General features: G+C 39.0%; 3 protein-coding genes across 3 annotated transcripts; 1 reads left to right on the forward strand and 2 right to left on the reverse strand.

Annotated features, from left to right (window-relative positions):
* Positions 1 to 916: 916 nt before the first annotated feature.
* On the reverse strand, positions 917 to 8,234 carry LOC117304761 (ribitol-5-phosphate xylosyltransferase 1-like). The gene is made up of 6 exons (XM_033789371.1): positions 7,969 to 8,234; positions 6,806 to 6,982; positions 5,877 to 5,988; positions 4,943 to 5,248; positions 3,917 to 4,087; positions 917 to 2,502 (listed from the first exon to the last, which is right to left on the reverse strand). The coding sequence occupies exons 1-6, from the start codon at positions 8,117 to 8,119 to the stop codon at positions 2,112 to 2,114; spliced, it is 1,308 nt and encodes a 435-aa protein (XP_033645262.1). The 5' UTR covers positions 8,120 to 8,234; the 3' UTR covers positions 917 to 2,111.
* Positions 8,235 to 8,296: 62 nt separating this feature from the next.
* On the forward strand, positions 8,297 to 18,161 carry LOC117304772 (protein FAM50A-like). Its single transcript, XM_033789382.1, has 13 exons — positions 8,297 to 8,535; positions 9,204 to 9,291; positions 9,670 to 9,766; positions 10,226 to 10,329; positions 10,842 to 10,924; positions 11,645 to 11,711; positions 12,022 to 12,083; positions 12,974 to 13,050; positions 13,288 to 13,342; positions 13,702 to 13,750; positions 13,953 to 14,023; positions 14,357 to 14,467; positions 14,931 to 18,161. Exons 1-13 carry the CDS (start codon positions 8,425 to 8,427, stop codon positions 14,937 to 14,939), a joined length of 984 nt encoding a protein of 327 aa, XP_033645273.1. The 5' UTR covers positions 8,297 to 8,424; the 3' UTR covers positions 14,940 to 18,161.
* Positions 18,162 to 19,104: 943 nt separating this feature from the next.
* Positions 19,105 to 26,048, reverse strand: LOC117307163 (ADP-ribosylation factor 4-like). Its single transcript, XM_033791833.1, has 6 exons — positions 25,786 to 26,048; positions 23,337 to 23,417; positions 22,544 to 22,653; positions 21,787 to 21,858; positions 20,191 to 20,316; positions 19,105 to 19,689 (listed from the first exon to the last, which is right to left on the reverse strand). The coding sequence occupies exons 1-6, from the start codon at positions 25,850 to 25,852 to the stop codon at positions 19,600 to 19,602; spliced, it is 546 nt and encodes a 181-aa protein (XP_033647724.1). The 5' UTR covers positions 25,853 to 26,048; the 3' UTR covers positions 19,105 to 19,599.
* Between the last annotated feature and the right edge of the window lie 382 nt (positions 26,049 to 26,430).

The following is a 26,430-nucleotide window of genomic DNA, read 5'->3' on the forward strand; positions in this document are numbered from 1 at the left end:
GAGTGGCGTTATACATTATAGTGTTATAAGGTAGCACTAGAGGGCGGTATATAAGATAAGTGGTGTACTTCAATAGACCTTTTCGCAAATACCGGGGCGCGCGCGTAAAGCTTGGAATTAGGTGCATTGTGGTCTTAGACCTTATCGCAAATACCAATGCGCAAGCGCAGACTGTTGAATGAGGTGCATTGTGGGATATATATGGATCAAATTTGGATACCAGCTAGACCACAATGCACCTAATTCCAAGCTTTACGCGCGCGCCCCGGTATTTGCGAAAAGGTCTATGCCCAACACACAGGTACAAAGTTTGACCGGTGTCCTCTGCGTCCTGTGTGGGCCTAATTTTTAAAGCCGCTAAGCACTGGGAAATCTTGCTTAGCAAAAACAGGTTACCATCCAACATCCCATTAAGTTAAACACTAATTGCGACTGCTGGTGCCCCACCCATTGTGAGCCAGAGAAATTTGTCAAGATTTGCTGCCAAAAGTTTATGAAATTGGGCCCTTCTCATTTCTGCTAAGCAAATAAACATTTTGCAATATTGTATGCTTAAGCAGCTCCATGAAATTGGGCCCTGGTTCTTGACCTCCTCCAATTAATAAGAATAGTAATATTCCAGGATTGGGAAGGGATTTCTTCTCTCCTGATAAAATGTTACTTCATAGCCTTCATCTCAAGTGGCCCTCTGGTATAACTCTCGCAGTTGTTTTAATAAAATAGTGAATACATAAGAATGTTGTACAGATGTCTAGTTATTGTAACAGCAAGTTTTAAAATAGGTATGCTTTTTATAAAAGCTTTTTTTTTTTAACTTGCAATCCAGGGCACGACACGGGTGGGTGTTAACTTTGTAATTTATTGAACCATTCATATTTTTTTTTTTTATAAAGCTAAAAATACACAATTACGGGAAAACTTTATGGAATGTCTGTACTCACTTATTTCTTGATTCTGATTTGTTTTTTATTTCTTGATTTCTTGATGGCAAGCCTTCAGTATCATAAAAACAAACTGAACAAAATTATAAACTTTTGAAGTATAAATAATGAAAGAATGAATAAACTTTATAAAACACAACTTTATTTGTGTGGATGAATACACAGACCACTACCAAAAACGATTTAAAAATAACACAAAGTTTCCAATAGCCAATGGGATGGCTCAGAGGTGTTTTGAGGTTCAACGGTGACCTTTTGTCACAAGAATTACACATTATATTGGCTCTGTAATGTGGGTAGTGCTTATGTAGGCTGCAAGCCACTAATACAGCCCTGACGAACAGGCTCATTAAACTCTTACATTTGACAATTTTGCAAACTTTTCATCTCTCTTTAAAACAAATGTTTGACAATGACATTGCTATAATTCTAGATAAGTTGAAAAATTTCAGTAGGAGACAAAACATTGTCAGGAAAAAAAACACCATACACAGTAGAAACAACAACTACTGTAGTAATAACAATAGTAGTAAAAGTGGCTTCTCATAAAATCTGCCAATCAGTGATGCTCATGGCAGTCTAACATTACTTATTATCTTGATCACTGGGGCACTTCTTAAAGGGAACAAATACATTTGGTTTTTGAACTGTTCTATTGTTTTAATCCTATATAAATATAAATATATATACAATAAAACTAACCTGAGAAAAATACATTGCATAAGGTGATATCGTTTTTGAGATACCGGCAAAAATCCAGAGAGGTTCTTTCCTAGTATTTGCATAACTGCAGTTGGAATACACAATCTGAGAAAGTTTTCTGACAGAATCACTTCTCAGATTCCAAATCTCAGTTCCCTTGGAAGTATCCTCTTCAAGCATTGGACTCAAGTTCTGGATTGGTGGCCAAGTCATCAGGATATGGGTTGGAATACCGGTTATGACACTCCGTGAGCAAGACACTTTTAAAACTATAGTTGCTTCTCTTCACCCAGAGGTCAATGGGTACCTGCAAGGGCAGAGATGGTTCTTGTGATTTATTTAGCTTGGTGTGCTACGTATTTGGCAGCACAACCCACAACAAATTGGTTTCAAAGTCTTTACTAGTTTATGTTACTGTACAATGTACACCATATAAAATAAAACACTTTTAAAACTTTAGTTTTTAATTCATGTTGGGAAGAAACTCTTTTGAATGGTATCCAGAAGGACTTGTTTTAGTTTTATCCGGAACTGTCCATACCACCTCAGCAGCTCTTCCCTCCTCTGAGAAATTTCCCTCGGGCTTTTCTTGGATTCTTCAAGTAATACTTGGGGGAGTTGTTGCCAGTCTTTGATGTAGATGAATGGCGCATTGTATTGTTTCAGGAGGCGTAGAGGCTCACTAGCACATTCTCCTGGCGTAGTGATGTCCTCTACTACAGGTACAGATCCATATGATGCTGCCTCATAGATACGATAGCATTCAGTGTTCATACCAACAGGACTTAGCGTTAGGTCACTCTGGGCAAGAATTCCTTCATACTCAAGTCTCGTCTCTTCTTGTTCAGTTGCTGTCCAACTGCAAAAGAAAAACCATTTAGAATTGTTATTCAAGATTATTTAAATAATGTACATTTTTCATTGTAAAACCAAAGGGATCCTCAAACATGACTTGCATTCAATCAATCAATCAATCAATCAATCAAAGGTCATTTGTAGAGCGCCAAAATCAAAAGTTTGTTCTAAGGCACTGAGGCAGAGTTGGCCGGTTAGTAAGCCTGCTGGAACAGGTGAGCTTGAATGAGGTGAGTGAGCTGGCAGTACTGATCTGTGTAGGAAGCTTATTCCACATTTTGGGGCCATATACAGAGAATGATCTCTGAGTAGCAAGTTCTTGGCACAACGAAAAGGGAGCAAGAGGTAGATGAACGAAGATGTCTTAGTTAAGATCTCAAGATTAGATGCATTATAGCCTGTAGGCCTAATAATCTAAAGGAAGATAGTGAGGAAAAGCACTCCAACTAGGGCAACTTAACTCGATCAGGTAAGGACTGAAAACTCAACCTACAGGATTCAGGAGGGTCTCTAGTCAAAGACACTACATATATAATATCAATAACAGTACTTGGTTCTTATAGCGCAGATATCCTAGCACCAGTAGCTAGATCAAGGCACTTAACAACATTATCATCCCTGTTCATCAGACATATCTTAACCAACTGTCTCAACTCCCTTGAGAGCTGACAACATAAAGTTGCTTTATTATGTGGTGCAATATGCTGTAAATCAAACCAGGAACATCGGGGAGAACCACTTCTCTTTTCAAAAAGTGCGCTGGGTTCTTTTACTTTCGTTACACAACACTAGCTTTACGTCCCATCCGAAGGACAAAGCATTATGGTTAAGTGTCTTGCTTAAGTACACAATGTGTCACGACTGGGACTTGAACCCACACTCTGCTTGTCAGAAACACCAGAGCTTGAGTCCAGTGCTCTTATGGAAGTGGAAGTGTCGCAGTCGAGCTGTTAAGAGCACCAAATTAAAACTCTGGTGTTTCTGATCAGCAGAGTGTGGGTTCGAATCCCCAGCCGTGACACTTGTGTCCTTAAGCAAGATACTTCACCATTGCTTTGTCCTTCGGATAGGCGTGAAACCGTTGGTCCCATGTGTTATGTAACGCATGTAAAAGAACCCAGTGCACTTATCGAAAAGAGAAAGGGTTCGCCGCGGTGTTCCTGGTCCGATCGGCAGCAAATTGCGCCACAGCACCTTGTAAAAACATTACATGGAGCTATCAGAATTAGGTCTCTTAAGTAAAACGCAGTCCCACATCTTGCAGGAAATACTGTATGTTACAGAGCCAGGAGCGTCATTGAGTGACGGACATGTGCGCTTTTTAAGAAGCCACCATTATTATTATTATTATTATTATTAACAGCGAAGCCAGAACACGTCAATAACATGTCGATTAACATCTCTAATGAGCTCATTACCTTTCTCTCGTTTTCACATAGCAATAGTCAGCCAAATTGTTCTTCTTGATAACCTGCAATAGTGTCTCCCTGGAGGAATTGGGATATATTGTAGCCATGAAATTGCATCGGTACCGACGACTGGCCCTGGGATTCAACTTGGTGATGTTCACAACAGGAAAACCACGATACCTTAAAAACAAAACAAAAATCATTCATTAGAATAATAGACAGTTAAATTATATCTTTATAATCAATATGCTGTGTCAGTATAGAGCATACCCCTAAGTATGAGATTTCCAAAACTTTTCACTACCTTCAAATGTTTTTGCATTTTCATAAAGGCTTGAGATTTAATCCATAATTTGCATGATTTATGAGTCTTTGAATATATAACGCTAGTCCATAATGCTAGATACTGTCCGTAATGAACCCGCTGGTTGTCTGCCAGATGTACCTTTCACCTACTTAAGTTTTGCATGCCTTAAATTTGTGCGTTAGTCTGGTAGGGACCGGTATGTTTAGTGTGCACAACACCCGAAAGTCTTGCATGTAATTGTATATCCAATGAAACCAATGCTTGTCTTTATCCATACATAGGAAGGAAAGAGGATCAGCCTAAGTTCATACTAACTAGGGCTATTTTCAAAAGCAAGACCCATGGCTTTGAATCAAGCTTAGGCACCGTCTGTCACCTGTTTCAATTCCTGCACCACAAGTGCAGGGCTCAATTTCATGGCTCTGCTTACCTTGAGCAAAGAATCGGCACGTACGGAAGCAGAGAATTCTGCGCTCAAGTCAAACGTATTTAACAGGAAGTTTTTGCTTGTGTGCATGCTTACTCCACATTACCACTACTAGGTATTCTTTGCTATTCTTCGCGCTTGCACAGTAAACAAAGAATGGTGATCATAAGCCTAGAATTCAGTAGTAAGCAGAGCCATGAAAGTGGACCCAGATTTTCAGGTTTTAATTGTATCTCCACTTTGCATAGTTTTCAATCCTAATCAGCAAGACTGGATTAAGATGTTGAGTGTTCAGACTTACGTTGCCACCCCAAGAGGCCACTGTAGGATCTCCCTCCCATCCACGAGTAGTGTGTCATAAACCACAAGCAAGAACCGAAGAGGTCCTCCATGAGACTTCATGTACTGCAGCACCCAGGAGTTCTGGCACTGCTCACTTCCAATCAGCATCAACCCAACATTGCGCAGATGTGGGAAGGCATCTAAATTGTCCAGCCAAGCACGAGCAAAATCAACCTTGTCTGGCGCCCTTGCGTTAAGTACAAGCAGAAGGTTCTCTACATCTCTGGGGACCGTGCTGGGTAAGACATCATGGCCCGTCCTAAATCTGAAGATTTTTAAACAGAAGTGTCCAGGAGTTCAGATTAATTGTTTTACATAAAAACGTGATGCATTTTAATGGTTACCAAAGAGTTGTTCTGCATTCTTTTTCAAGCAGGAATACTTCACACAAACAGGCTCTTATAGCATTGAGCACCACAAGCCCATAGGAGTAGCATTGAGCTAGGTTTCTTTTGATGGCTTATTGACCCCTTGCATGCACGGCACATGCAGCGACTGTTCTGTGCTCACCATTTTGGTGGTCAATAGGTTTACGTGTAAACTCCGCGTCGTCTAAAATGCACACTTCACTGAATAACACACGTTGACATTGACCACCAAAATGGCGCATCCAAGATTATTCTGATGATGACGTCAGGTGAATTGGGTCAATACAATAAAATTTTGAACTCTTCACTTTTCTATTGGTCCTTCAAAGACTAATGTCTTCTCAGAATTAAAAGTTTCAGAATAAAAATGTATGCCAGCTTTGGAACCGTAAGTAGGGAAAACTTTGAGCGTATCGCAGATGAGCAAGTGAAACAATGACTTACCATTGATATAGACCTTACATACATGTAACTAAATACCACAAAGCAACACATCAGAATGATCATAAGAATCTAGCTACTTACGTGAATGCAATGTTGCCTTCTTTCTTGTTACCATAGCTCAACGTGTATTGACTATCGACCTGTTGCCTGGTCTCCAATGTGGCTCCTAGTATATGCTCCCAAGTGTATTGACCTGAGAACGTATGAAAGATCAAAATTTAGTGAAATACTATCAACTAAAACGGAACATCACTAACTTGGTTCACCATTTAGCACTAGATGAACACTTTACAGGAACAATTGGTTAGGACAGCAGGTCAATGACTAAAACAATTTGTTATTGACTCCCCCCCGCCCTTTTGCTAGCCCAATCTACTATCCTGCATAACATTTGCATTACTTCAGGCATTATTCTACAAAGTGAAAACAAATCTGTGTTGTTAAATATACGCCAGGATAGGAACCCAACGTTGTATCCTCGCAATTTCTAAATCCCACAGTTTTGTTCTTATAGTTAACTCTGATGCTCGAACGAAAAGAATGCTATATAGTTTTGGTGTAACAGTGTTTATAAGATGGAAACCGAATGACACATCCAAGGGTTGTGAGATCAGATTAAGTGCAATCTCACATAATCAGGGAGTGAGGCAATACAAGGGGCGAGATACAACATAAATGTAAGTAGCTCTGACTTTTTGAGTACCAAATTGCAGGTTTGGATTAGAGACTGTTACTTTTGTAACCTGATCAAATTAATTAATATTAATGCTGTATATAAAACTTTATTGCTTCCCAATTGAAAAAAATAAATAAACAAAAATTAAATTTCAAGGAGAGCTATTTTAGGACGAGACTAGGGAGTCCAACCGAGTGTGAATGCACACCCACTCCTGAAAGATGGTGGTTTAAAGTCTATCCAAGTAACCATCAATGAAATTATGGAAGTTGAATACCAAGGTATTGAACTTATGACTCCTTCCCTCAACCCTTATCCTAAATATAAGATTTACCGACACCAGCTCTGCTCCAGATCTCCACAGCATGTTCCTCCTTTGCATCCGAATAAGTATTCTTAGCTAGTAGTACATCATGGGTCTTACTGATGTTTGATTCCTTTGCTGGCTCATGATGACGCTGCTGTGTTGTTCCAAGATTGACAGCCAGTGACAATATTCGACTGTCTTGTGCTTTTTTGGGGGAAAAATGAATTAGGAAAATAGTGCAGTTTAAAGTAATATTGTGGTTGACTGGAAATGCAAACTGCGCAAACAAGCCATGTATTCTATTTTTTTACCTCCTTAATTGTGCAACCTACTCTTCTTAGAATCTTAGAACTGTTATGACAATTGAGGTTCGTTCTGCTTTCATCTCGTGGTAGCAGAAAGAACCTCATTGTAGGAGTATTTGCTCCCCCTTTCCAAAATACTATAGCCAATACATGACAGCTAATCGAGCTACAATTGGAGCTGATAATGTGTGGCGCGATCGGTCAATCTGTAAGATCAACCAATCCCGCTGCGCCATTGAAGAATCAATTGTACGCGTAAAACCACTCCTGCACATTAGATCGCATTCGGTCCATAGTGCAGTGCTATCAGTTGATCGTCCAGATTGACCAATCATGCCGATCGTGCCCAACAATAACACGACTCGTGTCACAAGTCCGAAAACCTGCATGCATCGTCATACACAGTGTTACAGACATTAGATTTAGAATTACAATACAAGTTACTATCAAAAAATCATGTATGCATCATCAAATTCAATTGGCCTGTGTTTGATATGACTATAATGATGGTGCACTCTTCCTACTCCTACTACTACGTACTAGGTCAGGTTCGTTCCGCTATCGTCTCATAATTCATAACTTAGGAAAAGTTTCCGTATGGCGCCACCACTTTTTCACTCGAAATGAAATAATATAGTATCTAATTTACCTCAATGAGATATCCATTTTTGTTAAAAGGTGGTGGCGCCATACAGAAAGTTATCCATAACGGAAAAGTTTCTAAATCTGATATTATAAGTGAGTGCAGATTCTTAAAAGTTCAATATACTTTTCTATTTTGTTTACTTTTTGATGATATGATTGATAGTTTGATATGATGGATTTTGAATAACAACACAACAGTGACAGTCGGGTAGTCCAAATGAAACTAAACTAAATACTCACCTCTTTTATCACTTCTTGCTCCAGACGTATCACTGCTTTTCTGCGATAATAAAACGTAAGCCCAATAGAAAGAAACGAGAAGATAAATAGCGACAGTCAATATTGACAGCCTCTTCAAAGATACCCGCGGTCTCATGGCAGACAGTGCCATTTAAATTGGGCGCTTTTATTTCTCCTGAACTTTATGCGAGTTCTAACGGAGATTGGTATTTTGGGCGAATTTAGAACGCTTTAATTGGGCGTGTAATACGCCCTATAGGGCGTTACAATTACCACAATCTTGACAATAGAGGGCGCCCGACGATGTTAACGGACCCGGCCCAAGACACGCAGCAGTAGACAAAATAATGTTTACAAGTTGAAGACCCAGTTGATCTTTCATCTTTTCAACCGATCAGAGTAACGTTATGTTACTTTAATTCAGTCTAAGGTAAACCGTAAGGATAAACCCTCAAAATGACGGAGTATAAAGGAGCAGCAAGTGAGGCTGGTCGTGTTCGTCAGTTGATGATGAAAAGAGAAAAGCAACTTGAGGCTCTAGAAAAAAGAAAACAGAGAATTGAACAGGTGAGTTTGCAGATCGAGTTTTTGTTTTAATATTTGCCCAATATGACCTTGCAGTGCACCATAGTTTGACCTTATTTATGAGTGACCATAGATGATGGACATGACATTTAATATAAATCAAATGACAGTTCACACAGGAAAGTTAAAGCATTTGTAAATGTTGTGATTCAACGCTATTTAATTTTAAATCATTTTTTTTGGTTTTTGTTTATTTGTTTATTTTTCAATTATTTTTTATTTTGAGGGGGGGGGGGGATCTGTCTTAACTGCTTAACTTTGCTTAACTTTGCTTAACTGCTTAAATTTGTTTTTTTCTTTTGTTTTGTACAGTTTTGATGCTGGCGCGGAACCAGATTGTCTTTTTTAATGGTTGAAAAAGTCAAAATCTTGTATGCATGCGTATTCGTGTGTTCATGCGCTAATCCGGCTTTGTAACGTTTTCTTCATAATATTAATAGCCGGTGCCATTAAACTGAAATTTAGTTACTTATGCCTTTAGAATCATTATGCCTGTAACCACCTTTTCTGAGTATTCCTAACTTCTGTTGTCTTTTTTGAATGGACTGGGGAAAAAGGTGAATTGAAATGAACTGAATTGATCCAAGCTTGGGATACATTTTTTATCAATCAGAAAAAAATATGAATGTTTTCTTTTTTTCTAATTACAGGATAACTTCGGCAAAGTAGAGACTATTAGTGCCAAATTTTCAGCCCACTACGATGCTGTAGAACAACAACTCAAGAGCAGTACCATTGGTAGGAAGATTTAACTGATCTACAATAAAATGAGGAATCAGTCAACTCTGTCCCAAGTAAACTTGTGTCGGACTCAAAGTCAACTTGGTCCAAGGTTAACTTAGTCCCTCGTGAACTTGGTAACATTACACAGAAACTATGCCAGCTTTGGAGTTTAAAGTAGCAGCAACTTTAATAAGTGCAGCAGATATAATTCTAGCCCACCTTGTTTGGCTGTTTTGACTTTCTTTTATCATGATATGACCAATGATAAAGGAGACACATAACAGCCCAAAAAGGTGGGCTACAAATAATTCATGCGCATGATGCAATGATTTTTAACAGGACTACACCATTTAGATATATAATTATATTACCAGGTTTTATTTTTGTGTTTAGGTCTGGTGACGTTAGATCAGATGAAAGCAAAGAGAGACATTCTGGTCAAAGAGCATGAAAAGGAATTAGCAAAGGCGTTTAATAATCAGGAGAAGTTGTAAGTCATTAGATTATATGTGTAGAAATAGAACTTGGAGGCACGTTGTTTGATTATCTGTGTTTTGAATGTCTAGCAAGTTTCACCAGATCAACCATTGAGTAAGCAGAAATTTTCCATTTAGCTGAAGTAGCAGACACCAAGACATGTCACGTAGTTTTGATACTCTACTTTAATTCAGACTTAGAGGGGGTGCACAGCAGAAACTGATGACAATTGAGATCATCAATGTCAGGTTATGACACAGACTTTAATGAATTATCCAAATTTTCCTTACACTGTACAACATAAATACGTCTCATAACTCAAACCTAGCTCTGCATACTGTTGTATAACTGACCATCATTTTAAGAATGTAATAATAAGCCGATCTCATATGATGCTTTATGGTGTCATAAAGCACCATATGAGATTGGCATATATAGCAAAAGTGGAGTGACTTCATTTGCTTCATTTCAGAGAGAAAGAGAAGAAAGCTCTGAAGAAGAAGAAATTGAAACTTTCAGGAACGCTGTCCTTCAATCTGGATGAAGATGGTGAAGAAGACAGTGATGAAGAAATTGGTATGTACAATGTACAACACTTTCTTGGGTTGGTGGGGAAAGGAAATAATTACAACTCTCAAGTTATTGTATGCATGATCAGGTTTTATGTTAGACTTGTGGACAAGTCGTTAAATGTCTGTCGCTGTGATAGTGTTCCGACTCTCTTCGCAATTCCCACGACACTGGTGGTAGTCTCGCGAGACTCCTGGCCCCTGCAAGACTTCTGCTCTCGCACTGTGCAGGCTCATTTAACGAGTGTTCGGCGGCCAGCAGCCAGCAGCTTCGCACGAGAGCAGTGATCTCGCGAGAGCAGTATTCGATCACAGAGATCTGAACCGTTATGCCTCCACCACGACTCCACTATCACTGTGTCAAACCATTAGCGACTAGTCCTCAAGTGTAGTTTGTGTCCACCCATGGTGCACCCCTCCCTTGTGTAAAAACACATAATATACGCCATGTCCTTAAAGTTATATGTGCGCATTACAAGTCTTATTATTATTATTACATTCTTTCTTCCCTTGTTGCAGAAACGGCCCCGGTTGTAAAGAAGAAGAAACTAGGCAAGAACCCTGATGTAGACACAAGCTTCCTTCCAGACAGAGAGAGAGAGGTCAGAGTTCAAATTAAGTCATTTTAATAACTGCGTTTTAAAAACATGAATGTGAATCCTTGATTCTGATTGGTCAATCCATTGCAACACCAGTGTGATATTAAACCATATTGCGTGGTCCATTTCACACCTTGCATATTGCGCCGTTTGAACCACAGGTATTGCACTACTTTAAGCTGCATGTCAAGTTTGCTTTGAGATAAATTTCATATCAGGCGCGCATTCATGGATTAGAGAAAAACAAAGCATGACTGCGTCCCATATACAAATCAGACCTCAGTGGATACCAGATTCAGAAGTGCTATATTTGTCTGTATTCCAAACGCACTTGTGTGCAAACCAATTGCTGGCGTGTCAGTAACAGAACATTAAACTTGATGTCAAGGTATCTGGGAGTTATTTCTTGAGGTCTGTCATGCGAGGAATACAATACTTTAGGGGAAGTGCAAGGGTTTTACATAGATGAGCTGGATAGAGCAAGGCCAAATTTCATAGAGCAGCTTAAGCACAAAATGTTGCTTATATGGGTAGGATACCACTCACATTTTGTACATGTGATATGGCATTTTGGCTGGTAACCTTATTCTAGTTTTGTTGTACTTGGCTACTTTTTGTTCTTAAGCATCGCTATTAAATTGGGCCCTGGTGATCTCTGAATGATTTCACAATAGAGCAGGGTATACAATAAAATCAAGTCCCTTTTTATGTTTGTTTGAGCAGGAAGAGGAAAGTAAGGAGAGGGAGAAGTTGAGACAGGAGTGGCAGGAGAGACAGAGTAGAATCAAGAGTAAGTCATGTCTGTTGACGTTTTTAAAAACCTTTCATGGGTATCTACTTTCTGTGAAATTTGAATGTAAAGTTTGGAGTCTCTAAAGTTGATTTAAAAACTGCTTGCTTGGAAATGCACTGGAATAATCAACATACCTTTCTATTTTGTTAACAATGTGACATTCTGGTCCATGAGATATTGAACACATAATGGGGTCTTTTGGACTGAGTATAAGATAATAATTCATACTTGCTTCTCTCCACACAGGAGTATAGACTCAGACATCTATATATCTAACTACAGTTTTGATTGTATTTCTTGATTGTAGGTGATGAGATTGAGATAACCTACAGTTACTGGGATGGATCAGGCCACAGACGGAGTGTCAAAGTAAGCAGATAGTGTATTAAAGGATCATAGTAAAGTACATGCACAGACAACACACATCTACAAACAGTCATCCAACTATAAGCAAGTTTGTCGTCCCAGCTCTAATCTGTATATAAAGTGTGCGCCCAAGTCTAGCTCATTTGTAAAGTGAGATGTCCAACACCAACCCAGACAAATAATGCTATACTGAACCATTAAGTGTGACAACCCACTGAAACCCAGTCATAAAGTGCGACACCCAACTAGAACCCAGTCTTAAAGTGTGACGCCCAGCTAGAACCCAGTCATAAAGTGTGACGCCCAGCTAGAACCAAGTCATAAAGTGTGACACCCAACTAGAACCCAGTCATAAAGTGCGACAACCTACTAGAACCCAGTCATAAAGTGTGATGCCCAGCTAGAACCCAGTCATAAAGTGTGACGCCCAGCTAGAACCCAGTCATAAAGTGTGACGCCCAGCTAGAACCAAGTCATAAAGTGTGACACCCAACTAGAACCCAGTCATAAAGTGCGACAACCTACTAGAACCCAGTCATAAAGTGTGATGCCCAGCTAGAACCCAGTCATAAAGTGTGACGCCCAGCTAGAACCAAGTCATAAAGTGTGACACCCAACTAGAACCCAGTCATAAAGTGTGACGCCCAGCTAGAACCCAGTCATAAAGTGTGACACCCAACTAGAACCCAGTCATAAAGTGTGACGCCCAGCTAGAACCAAGTCATAAAGTGTGACACCCAACTAGAACCCAGTCATAAAGTGTGACGCCCAGCTAGAACCCAGTCATAAAGTGTGACACCCAACTAGAACCCAGTCACTAACTGATCCTCCACTGTTGGAATTAGTGTGGGATGCTAACCATCATATTACTGTACCGTTATCTCACTGTCTAGATGAAGAAAGGAGACACAATCCAAAGATTTCTGCAGCGATGTCTTGAAACACTCAAGAAAGATTTCCACGAACTAAAGTAAGACAATGGGCTGAATACTTTGTCATTGGCCAGAAGGCTAAGGTAAAAACCAAAATAACTGTTGTGAAAGGTAATTCATGGCTGGCAATTTGGCCGCAAACATTCCTGGTCGATTGCCTTACCGTAAACCCAACAAAATGAACACTGGGGGTGGGGGCAATTGTGTGTGCCAATGTATTTATTTGTTGTGCATGATAACATCCAAGTTTCCAATGTATATTGCTTTTATTTCAGGGCGGTCACAGTGGAGCAGATGATGTACATCAAAGAGGATTTGATTATACCGCATGTAAGTTGCATTTGTTGAATTCAGTTAATAGTTATAATAAGATAGGATTCTTAGAGAGTGCATATATCCTACAGGCTTTATCAAGGCACTTTATAAACATTAGTAATCCCTGTTTATCAAACTTTCTCATCTCTGTGAGGAGTATACAACCCCAAGCTGCTTAAATTAGTGCTAAGGGGTGAATCCAACACACTACTGTTTAAGCACTCACAGATTCCCATTTCAATCAAACATCTGATTTCATAGAAAATACATAGTCTTTGTTTGAGTTGTTTTCTTGCTGTACACGAGACTTGTACATGTAAGTGTATTGCCTCTGATGGATACCATATTTACTTTGTGTACTTTTTTAATTGCAGCATCATAGTTTCTACGATTTCATCGTCACAAAAGCTAGAGGAAAGAGCGGTAAGAAACCAATTAGACTCGAATGATTCAAAGTGTAATAATTGTTGTAATGTTACTAAATTCTTATTTGTTATACTTTTGCAAGGGTCTTTGAGCGGGGGACTTGCCCTCCCCCCCCCCAAAAAAACCCCAACAAAAACACTTATTGATTTAAGAACTCTTAATAATGGATTGATTGTTTTTTGTTGTCTTATTTGTGTAGGTCCTCTCTTCAGTTTTGACGTTCATGATGATATCAGGATAACCAACGATGCCAGTGTTGAGAAAGATGAGGTAACTTTATAAACATCATAATTTAGTCACCTAAAATTTCAGGTCCTTTTTTGTTCTCAAAAAGGTGAAAACCCTGTTGTTTGGTTCATATGGTTGCTGACAATAATATGAACATGTACAAAAAAAATGTTTTAAAAATTGAGTTCATTCAGAACTGGAATTGTGCTCATTCAGAAGAGGATTGTTATTCTTGTTATCCTTGTTTAAAGTTGTTGAACAGGCTTTCAGCGAGTACCAGCGATAGAACTAGACATTGGAATAAGATAGTGTTTTGACAAACCAATGAGTTGCCATGCATTTAGTAATAACTGGCGTTGATATATCCCATCCCAGTCTCATGCAGGCAAGGTGGTCTTAAGGAGTTGGTTTGAGAGGAATAAACACATCTTTCCTGCCAGTCGCTGGGAGCCGTACGACCCAGAGAAGAAGTGGGATAAATACACGGTAAGCCAAACAATCTTTCATAGATATTTCACTGTAGGATTCCGACTTTGGAATACCTTTTTACCAGCTATAAGGGACTTGGGTCGTTGTAAACCGTTTACTTCATTTCTTTCATGATCTCTAACTGCCCTTCCATTCAAGTAGTTAAATCCCACATTTCATTGACCCAATTCAACTGATGACATCACCACAATCGTCTTTATAGCACCATTTTGTGAGTCAGTTTCCCGCTGTATTGTATGGTGGAATGTGCATTGCAGACGGCACAAGCAGACCCAATACACAGGCTTTAACTAACTTTTATAACCCTAACAGATAATGTTATAAAACAGGGTGTATGAATGTCCCAGAAATGGCGGAAAACACAGGTACATCCGCAAAAGACTAGTCTTCGTAAACTTCTGCCTAATTTGAGATTGAGTTGGATGATTAAAACTTCTTTTTTTCTTGCCCTCCTTTTCAGATAAAGTAAATCAAAGTTCTTCAAGGGTTTGAGTCAACATGCATCATGATCTCGCTGATCAGCAAAACTGGATAGCAGGAACATTAATAGTTCTTATAAAGTGCTGTATCACACCCAACAGCATCTAGCAATGCTCCCAACAAATATGAAGCGCATATTCGAATTATAAGACCTATTTGTACAGCACACTTTGTTTCTTGTATACTCGGGTTATTATAATACCATTTTAGTAGCAACAAATGACTTGAGTTTACAGAGTATCGTTATCGCTTCCCAAGAAAATTACTACCTGACTTCAATTTGTTTGGGTTTGGTAACAGCTTCTACTCCAGAAGACGATCAGAGCATACTGATCAAAGCGTCAAGTTGAAACCAACGGTTCTTTTTAGAACCATCCCAACTAATTTAAAGATAGTCATTGCATGGTGTCACCGCAAACCTTTTCATATCATATAGCCACACATATCTTTATAGAAAGAAGTGCAGGTTTCTTTTGTGTAAGCTTTACTTTTGACAGGGTTTGCCTGTACATTTTTCAGTGACTAGCTAGGGGATCGGTTAACTTGTCATTAAGTAGCCCACTAGTTTTTATCACTGGTTTATCTTTCATAGATAGGGATTCTTTTCAACACTAGTCAATCGGACAACTTGGACCAAATTTTGACTTGTTCAGAGGTATATAAACTAGCAATAGCATTTGGCCAGCAGAAAATGCCAGCTGAAGTAAATGAGAAATATGTAAACATATGTTAAAGCTGGAATTACATTGGAAACCCAGTTATTTATCATTGTATGTTTATCGTCTGAACCAAGGCCAGGGGTGGATTTCACAAAGTTAGAACTAGTCTTACCTCGAGTTAGGACCAGTTACTCGTCCTAACTTGGGTCTATCCATGCAATTTGTATATCTCCTAACTCCTTTATGAAATCGACCCGTGGAATCACATGGAGGCAATGGGCCTCAGTTGCCCTGGTCTTGTCGTTGGTGCCCCTTAATAGTTACAGATAGACGTTCAATGGAAGTGCCTGTTGCAAAGTAAAAATAGCCTCGCTTCTTCTTCCAAGATGAAATTTCAGGCCTGGCCAAATCCCATTTTTATTAGTCATGGTAACTCGTTATGGTACTTCTAGAGCCAAAATTGGGAGTTTGTTTTATTATTGGGTCATTTGGTACAGAACAGTATTTGTCATTAAATGTTAATACAATATATCCTTCATCTACTGTAAATTTATTTCAATATCAGTGTAGTGTAATCCAACCAGCCTTGTACTGTGGCTGCCCCAAAGAAAAATACACAATAGCATACTTCCAGTTTCTTGTTTTGGTAGTCAATGACCCTGTGCGTTATACTGTGTAGTGCAAATTATATGCTCTCGACATACAAAAAGATCGGCCTCCAACTGAGAAATACCACCACCCCTGACCCCCTCCACGAAAATCTTTGAAGTGTAAGGGTATTTCACAGGTAAGGTGAAAACGAGCATACGTGTCAGCCCCATCTCAGTAAAGGGTAGGCTAGCTTGAACATTATGACATCGGTCACACTTCAAGGCTCGTGAATGATGCCAGAGATCTGCCTTGAACCTACATACATAATCACCTTTGACCCGCATTCATTTACATGGCTTTCATGGTTTTGGAGATTCAAATCCAACATACATGAGTATACATAAGAAACCAATACCTTGGGGATAAAGACAGGAGACCAATTTAAGGATAGGCTTCCCTTTGACCTCATCGGGGGCGCTGTTTGAGCACGGGACTTGATATCCAAGTGGGACATTTTCTAAACCACAACTTTGGTCTGAGCTCCAGCTTTGGCTCCATTAGTTATTTGTAAAAATGTGCTTTTGTTTGTGCCACAAATCGGAGCCTAATAAAGCCAAGGTCCAAACCTAAGTTTTCCCCTTGAACCAAAACTTCTCTAAATAACACAAATATCCGACTAAAACCTGTCAATGAATCCCATCTGTTTAATCAACTGTTACTCACTGGATGACTTACGGTAATAAATACACGAACTTATAGAAATTTAAAATTAACGCGGTTTTGTTTTTTTCAACCGCCAGATTGACGGTTCCCTAACATTTAAACACAAACTCGTGACGCTAAAAATAAAACAAGCTTTCCTACTCATCTACTCAATAATGGCCGGAAATAACAGACTACAAATATATTACAATTCATGTTTATATAACGACAGGACGCTGTTAATTCTCCTAACATACCAAATATTATTAAAAATGAATATAGCGAACAAAATAAAGAGAACTTTAGAATGAAGACAGTCAAACTCTTAAAAATGTCAAGAAAAAAATGAACCTGGATCGTAACAAAATGGTGGAAGATTGCCGCATCTAATAGGAGGAGTTTGTGATGCACAAAAGTGGCTCAGCACAAATAAACTAATACATTTTCCACTTCAGTTCTCTAGGAGCTTTTCCCAACAAAAGGATTTGCCGCTTTGTAGATTTGTTCTTATAAAAGTTATGAAGTTGGGCCCAGATATACCAAGTAAATTTCCATGGTTTAAAATAACCCTGTGTTAGTTAACATTTTCAAGAACAAAATATTTCTTGTTGCCCTCCAAAATGTCTTTGTGCTGGTTTGAAAGGATCATCAAAATGACCCAATTCACCCGACCACAACAAATCTTTGATGCACAATTTTGGGACTGGGTTTCCCTTGTACACAACTTAACTTACATGTAGTTTGCCGGCATACCATACACACACAGACAGTGGCTGCGTGAGGTTTAACACAAATGATCTATACAAAGCAGGCAAGCTTTTGAAATTTGCATCAATTCAATAATTTTGTTCCTCATGGGGGTATTTCCTCAAGATGGCGGTAGTATAAGTGGAAATATCGCCCAAACTGCTTGGTGCTTGTACAAACTGTACAATCCATTTAACATTTTGAATAACAATAGCAATACTACTATGCACTTCTGAAAGAGTTCCTTTAACCAATTAGTCAGTTCATTTTAAGATAACTATACCACAAATTCCTTTCCACATGGAACAGAGAAAATATTTTCTGAATAGTAATAAAGCAGAGCTTACACTTTGCAGTTAACCAGTCACAGCCAACACCTGCTACAAGGCATTCTGATTGGTAACCCAGTCCTGCTAAGCAAGACTGATCTAATGTTGCTAAATAGCAGTTAAAATGATATATATAAATCTTGGACCCTGGATAGTTTTCCAGAAGGCTTGCACTCAATTAAACAAAAATTACTAATTCGTAACTTGCTTATTTACAAAAGCATTCCATTTTTGTGTACAAGCATGGCACTCCAAGGTGCTTCAACATTTTGAACCATCCACTCCATTTTGAATGGATTGCTTAACAGTACAGCAACTTGATTTCATTTTACCACTATTGGAAAGATCTTATCTTTCTCTTTCCGAACTATGTAAGCTTGGCTGTTGTGGGACTGGGGGTGACCATGGAAGAAATACAGCTACAACAAAATGGCCTTTGTGCGCTCAGGTTTCAATCGTTTTGTGTGTGTGTGTGTGTGTGTGTAATCTAGGGGCGATTGAAAAAAAGTTAAGGGAAACCCCTATTAGGTCGACTAAAGTTGCCTATGGTAAGGAATGGATGAAAGTAAATTGACAGAAACAGCTCAGTTATCAGGACTTTCTCCAAATAAACAACTTCTGTACAGATTTTTGAATGCACAATTTCTCTTTTCTAGAACCATTTACGCCTCTCAAGTAACAGTTGAGGGATATTGATCCCACATGAAAAACAACTTGGATGGACAATTGTTAAGTTGACAGTTTGTAAGAAAATTACTGAGCTTGATTTCTAGTGTACTGACAGGTATGGTGGCCCTTGAAACATGTCTATTAATAACAAGCCTAGCTTCCACTTGTATGATCCTAACCACACAAAATCCATTGGAATGCCATGTTTAAAAAAAAAAATTAGTTTGAAAAGTCCATCTGCAGGCCTAGCTAAAATTTGATATATTTCTATTTGATAAAGCCTCCAAAGTCGACACTCGAAGCTAGGAATACCACTTTCATAATTCTTTAGTCACTATAAATGTTTCGCTAAAGTGTCACTGGTTCCCCTATGCGCTTTACACATGTTAGAATAGAATATGCTGTTGGGACCAGTGAAGAAACCATGGGCACCAGGCGAGTTCCAAATGGTCGACCACAGTAGTCAACCAATGTTCGACCAGCCTGGGTTCAAGTGCAAATGGTCAACCTTTAATTAACCATTGTGCACACTTGAACTTGCTCCTAGTGGTTAACCAAGCAATCATGCAATGGAATTAGAAAACTACTTGCCGATGCAGTAATTAAACACAACGAATATTTGGGGGCTAAAAATAGCCGACTTAACACTGTGTGATGTCATGTGGGAACTTTCCATTAAGCTATAGGATTTTGATGGATTCACTGGGGTTCATCATAAAAAAAACCTTCCTTTGATCAAGAATCGTTCAAGTTAATTCGTTAACAGTGTCAGGAATTCTAAATTGATGCGAACCAAGCGTAACAAAACAAACAGTCCCACCACACCAACAAAAACCAAAAAAAGGAAAGAAAAATAATATTGTTCATAACATTAGCTCTTTTAACTAGAAGATTTTGTACATATGATGTGAGCTATACAAGGATACAAAGATGACGACAGACACAATGTGATCTAGCTGGTACTTAACAGTGCATTTGATAACCAGTCAAGACCCTCATATAGTCCAGTGCCTTGCGTCGCACAAGCTGCCTGCACGTACCACTGCAAATTAAAAGAAAATAACCACATGTCAAGTCAATTTTACAAAGTACAATTTCATTTTCTATAACAATTTTAGACTTAAGAAAGAAGTATATAATACTCTTCCTACTTAAAGCAATGTACACCTTTAGGTTCTTTAATCGTTCAATTGTTTTTAATCCCTACTATGTAGTTGTCTACAATACAATTAATCTGTGATAATTTCATTTCAAATGGTGGTCAATTTTTTGAGATATCGCTGTAACTCTGGAACGATGATGTCCATGCAGGAATAATAATCCCTATAGGAATACACAACGTATGATTCAAATTTTTGGGGATAGAAAGTGACATTTTTTCCCATACATGTGGTACTTCAAAGTGGAATGGTTCTCAAAATGCATTATAACATCCAAAGCTGCTGCACTTCTTACATGTCTCACCACATAAGTTGTTATTGCCATTAATTTTCAGAGTCATTACCAAACGTATACAGACCCTTTAAGGAGGATTGCTGCTTACCTTTTTGCCTTTCATCTGGTTAAGAGCTAGCCCTTCCGTCAATTCAGTTACACTCATCGCATTCGGCAAATCTTGCTTGTTGGCAAATACCAGCAAAATGGCTTCTCTAAGTTCATCCTCTTGAAGCTGAAGGAACAAACAAGATGTAGGCAGTTAAATTAGAGACAAGCCTGCTGTTGGATTCCCATGCATTCAGAGACCTCTTTGAAAAGCTTCCATAATCTCCAGGGAGATTTTTAAATATGTTTATCAGAACATGGGAAGATTGGAAAGGCCTGTATGCTTTGTTTTGAAACGGCAAGGGCATCAAGGTATTTTCTCTTAGGTAAAGGTCACCCTATGAGAACATTGTAAATTTCTACTGGATCATTTCAAGGGCACCAAGGCAATGGCAGCCCTGATACTTCACGACGGCAACGACGGCAATTGCCGCAATGCCCTTCAAAAAACCAATTTTTCACGGCAATGATTGCCGTGCCCTTTTCTCATCATTGCCGCCGTGCCCTTCCTCCCGAAAACAAATTATATTCAACGTTGTCAAAGTTTGAAAATAAGCCAAAAAGTCCCGATGTCTGTGTAAATTTCACGCAACGAAATATACCCCAATTTCACGCACGTAAGGCACAACAGCAGATTTCAGGCCCGTTAGTCGTTGTTCTTTGCGTGCGACAAAAGAAATACTCGAAACATCGAACGCTAGAGGGCGTTTCGGAACAGAGCGATAGCGTGAGATTAAACGCCCTCTAGTGGTAAAGTTACGCGAACCAACGCTAAACGCCTTGAGAAAAAGACTCGACGTGTCTTGGCATGCTGGGATAGTGCTTTTCACCATGCTTGGTACATGTGATGTACCATCATGTACAGCATTGGGGTCGCGCACCGCATGCATTTATTCTGTCAACATCGTGTCAAAATGGAGCAGTTACGTGGGAATTTTAGCGTCTCTACGAAAAACTACACAACGTGCATGACCAATAGTAGGATTACGTATGAACAAAAATTATTTATTGTGTATTGTAAGTAGTTGTTCTTTATTTTGTTGAATTAGATGAATGCTTTCTTTTTTCATTGGGTAACAGTTAGAAAATGGAAAAATTGGAAGAACTATTTTTTACAGGCAACTCGGAGGTTTTTTTTCAAACTGCCGTCGTGCCCTTCGCAACTTTTTATGATTGCCGTGATGCCCTTCCAAATTTTTGAAAATTGCCTTGGTGCCCTAAATTTTTACAAAAAGTCAAGGCAAAACTGCCGTGCCCCTTAAAAGCCGAAGTATCAGGGCTGCAATGGCAAGGGGTCATGGAGGCAATTGTCTTCATTTCCCCACTGAAGTATCACGCCGGTAAAAACATGGTACAGGAGTGTGAACCATGGAAGGAGGTCCATGCTGGTCTGTTTTATGACACAGTTTGGTCGCTAACTACACCAGCATGCACCTCAATCCAATGCACCCATTCCCAGGGGTTAGAAGTAGTCTATATAAGACCCCTTGCATAGGCCTCTATTTATGAGGTCAATAGCGCTGTGGGAGCTTCTGACTTCATACACAAGAAGTCAAAGGCTGCATGACGATACATTCTCCTATCGATCGGTACTCACCATTTTTTCAAGTTCTGCTCTGGCCTCTGAAAGTCGTTCCTTATCGTTGCTGTCAACTACGAAGATAAGTCCCTGCAAATAAAAATGATGACGACACAAAACGTAAACTTAAATGGCATTTATTTAAAGACTGTTATCATGTTGCAACCATCTTGGTCAGGTTCCCTGTATTCAGTAACAGTAATGAATGCTAATATTCATTGTAGAGAAAGGAACTGGACTGTTTCGGCTACAGCTACGGTTAGATCACGCGCGTCTGCCTTTACTCTTCTAACCACAGCTGTGGCCGAAGTCGCTGTTTCGGACACAGACTAGGTTTGCAATGAGTTCAATCATTTGAGCTTTTCAAAGTATTGCATGCACGCTATGGTGTGATATTAAGCCGGAAACATTCTGTGAGGTAAGAGTTTAACAAAAGGTTGATGTGATAACATGCAGGAATGTTCACTGTGTACTGTAACCATGCATACACTCACAGTGTCATGCTTTGTTGGCTTGGTACAGACAGTGACAAAAGGCGCTGCATTTTAATTGTTGTCAAAATCAATCCTTCCGCTAATTTTAGTGCACAAATACCAAAGTCAAATTAAAGTAGGAATAATAATATTTTGGCTTTTGAAGGGGGCAACAAGGCCAAACTTGGGCAACAAAAACCATGGCCTCTGTGCTGAGACTACATACTTGGGCTCCTCAGATTAATACCATGCTGGATGGCGTTAGCCTTATGGTAGGAACAGTCTAGAAAACAGCTTCTTACCTGTGTGTTTGTGAAGTAATGTCTCCATAGTGGTCTGATTTTATCTTGGCCACCTACATCCCACACTGTGAAGTGTACATTCTTGTACTCAACAGATTCCACATTGAACCCTGCAGAAGATGATGAAAGGCATTTCAAATACCCAATGTGAAGATTGACCATCAAGTGCGTTCATACTAAAACTGCTTCTCTTTCATGATGAACTTGACACTTATTTGGTTTACCCTACCGCTGTGTGTAAAGCACTGTGTTCTACTCGGTGCTAACATTTATCGGTGTAAGGGTAAAACCAAATAACACTCTTTATTCCTGACGCACATTTAATATCCATTGAACTTAAAGCTAACATACAGGCTAGCAAAAGCCAACTGAATATTTTGTTTGACTCTGTTGGACTGCAGACTGCACTAGTAAACTGATCACGTTATACACAGTGCATGGGATCTGGCCAAGTTTTGGTGAAGTTGAATTGTCTAATGAGGAAGGGTCTTAGAAAATCGTTAAAGGAAGTTGGGTTTACATACACTACATGTACAACAAAATAGGAAGTTGAACAAATGTGATATCTTTATAATATTCACAAGAGTAGTGCACAAGTACCATAAAGTACCACTGTGCAATAAAGTCACATTCATTGAAGTGTTTCACAAATCAAAATTGGCAAAAATGGAAGAATAACTCTGAGTGACTGAAAAGTTCAATAATACATAACATACCCATTTTGGAAGAATGAATATTAAGCTATTCTGTTTGGTGACCAAAATGAGAAAAGAGGGAAATTTTTTGTACGTACCAATTGTTGGTATTGTTGTGACTACTTCACCGAGCTTAAGTTTGTACAAAATTGTTGTCTTTCCCGCCGCATCAAGTCCAACTGTGAAAGAGACATACACAAAAACAATGATTGAATTATCCTAATCCACATCAAGGCTTCATACTGACAAGCCTAACTAAAACTTAAAAGCTGAGCACTTGGACATCAAATGCCAAGAGCTGATTGATGCAGACTAATAGATGCCATACTGGTCATGATTGGTTCTGGGCAAACATGTTCTAAAAGGGCTTGATTGCTAGTCTAGCCTGTGAGTTTGAGTACGGAGCTGCCCTCAAAACAGCTGCCCACAAACCACATCACCAGTTACTGCCAGCTCCACAGCTGCCCTTTCAAAGCAGTTCCTACAAAACAAATTTAGACAATTCTGCCACCCAATTGCTACAAGCAAACAATAAAATCTACAGGACGACTGCATACCGCTATTACTGCTCTATAGTATAATATTTTAATAATACGTTTACTTAAAGAATTTCTGCCTTAATTATCTCATCTCACATAAAGAATTTCCATTCTCCCTGATGATTGTACCCTGGTGCATAGTTGCCTTCATTTACAGAAAGCAGTTTTTAATTATAGACTCGGATCATTTCACATCGTACAACAAGAAGAAACGATCATGAGTCAATCATGAAATTCAGCTCTCAATCAGCTAGTTGCGATAACAAAACCCTCCTCCCGACAGCCGCCAGGCCTCCGGCCTTCCGGCCGTCGAGAGGAGGGTAACGTTATAAATCGCAACTATCAATCAGCATGCTCAGCTAAAAAGAACAGTCTGCTCTCAAATCAGAAAATATAATTGCAATGCCCTACGTTGACGACAAACTTGAAAGACAGTCAGTATTCAGCAGTCATGGCAGTAAGCAAAACAATGTTGTTATAAGCATGTTGTTTACTTCTAGCAAATATAAATATATTGCTAAGACTTAATCTAATCTGAGTTCTAACAAAAAGCTCTGCAGCCTAAAATGATTAATGTTTGTAGGGAACAAAGTCTGCAGGTGTTCGATAGTCAGACCTTCGACCATGGAGGTAGTGGTAGGGAAGTCGACAGGTTTTCAAATTTTTTTTTACGAAAAAAAAAACAAGTTTGGTACCATTGGAAAGCTTATCTCAAACGTAATCTAATGGTAGTAAAATCAATCATTTATCTTTAAAGGTTGCTGAGATATTATATTTTAATATATTTTTTTACTTTGTTTTTTTCTGTCAGACCGTTCTCAAAATCATTTCAATTATCAAACAAATGTCCCCATGTGGACAGCTTCAATACACGCAAGTCCATAGGCTGCAAAAAAAATCTGTCAGGACCCCCTCCCCTAATTCTTAAATGCGCAGCTATCACTATCAGCAGCTACCTAGCAAAGAAACAAAGATATGCACATGATCACGATGGTATAAGCTTTCAGAAAATATGAGTTTTTTTTAGGTTTTGTAGTTTCCATATTTGAGAAATTGAGGATTTTTGTAAATTTATGTGTCAAACCTCAACTTTTGGTAACAAAATAAAATGAACGATATCAACACAGTTTAAAATATCAATCAAGTTCTATCAAATTATCTATCCTCAGACCTTCCTCTACACAAAATCAACATATCATGTCACCTTGGGCTATTGAGGCCACAAGAGGGCTCACTTTAAAAAAAAACATTTTCGACACAAAATCGATTGAGTTTTCCCGCGACCAAAAATGGGCTCTCTGTTACGCGTTAATTTTCTTATTTTCAATTCTGTGTTTTCATTTAAAATTCCAATCAATCGAGAAAAAACTGCTTAATTGTGAAAGGAAATGTCTTCATTTCAGCTAACCACAGGTGATTTTGTACATCAAAATTCGCACTTAAATGATGTCTTTTGGGCGAGTTTTCACAAGCACTTTTCCTGTACAAACAGATACAAATCACGATTGAGGCCTTTCCGTCGCCCTCCCTAGTAGTAGTATGTAGTAGTGGAAAGGCCAGTCGTAAATAAGCCTTGCAGTTTAGTTAGTTTGGTTGGGAACCTACTCAATTAGGACTGTGTAACTGTAATGCAAACACAAATTGTTTAACCATTAATCATGAGTCTGACCCTATATATGAATTGAAGTTTTTCAACAAAATCTTATTCACTTGGTTGCAATTTCACCAAACACCGAAGTTCCATTGTCACTGCTGAGCTGAGTGCCGATCAATTCAAAGAATTATGTCAATCCAAAAACCCAACCCAACCCCCCCCCCTACATTCACCTCCATGATTAAACATTCCAATTCCTAGTCATTTGCAAACGGTAGTCAGAAACAAAATGTACATATAACATCCATGTTGTTGCTATACGTAGTTCTAACACAAAATCGGCAAACTCTGTAATGCAACAAAGAGTTAATCAATGGTTTGTCATTATTGACAAGTTGACCTTTTCTTGCTTACCCATTAGTATTCTCACATTCTTCTTGCCAAACAACCTACTGAACAAACTCGATATCGTCAGCCCCATCGTTTTACGATGTTCTACTCCACTTGGTTACTCCAAATTCTCCCAGTACAATGTTGAGGAAAACAGCTGTAGTACACTCTCAAACGAATTCAACAAATATTTGAGCAAAATCAAAGATTTTCTCCAAATAAAAACACGGCAATTACTCTTTTCGTTTCAGTGCCACGTAATCTAGCGCACGTTGGCTGATTTTAGTGACGTCACTACCCTTAGTCTTTATTTACACACACTGCCCACAAGGGGGCGCTATGTCACTTTAACGGTCGTCCTTGTCGGGGGCGTGTCGCCAAACAAATAAAATTCAGTATGTATGAAGGGGAGTAGGCCTAGATATTAAAACCACTTGTATTGTTTTCAAAACCACCACAACTCTTTAGGTTTAGGTAGACAGAAGGTAGCAGCGCTTTGCTAAGCTCAATTTTGTTCCACCATTCAACATTAACTTGTCTTGAAACTTTTTCTTGAGATAAATTATTGTATTAACGGCGAAATTATAAGGGTGCACTGAGGCAAGAGCCATTCCCTTGGATCCTGGGAAGTGTGCATGGTAGCCCGTGTTTAGGTTTAATACCACCTGT

Source organism: Asterias rubens, chromosome 2 (genome assembly GCF_902459465.1).
Source record: "Asterias rubens chromosome 2, eAstRub1.3, whole genome shotgun sequence".
Lineage (NCBI taxonomy): Eukaryota > Metazoa > Echinodermata > Asteroidea > Forcipulatida > Asteriidae > Asterias > Asterias rubens.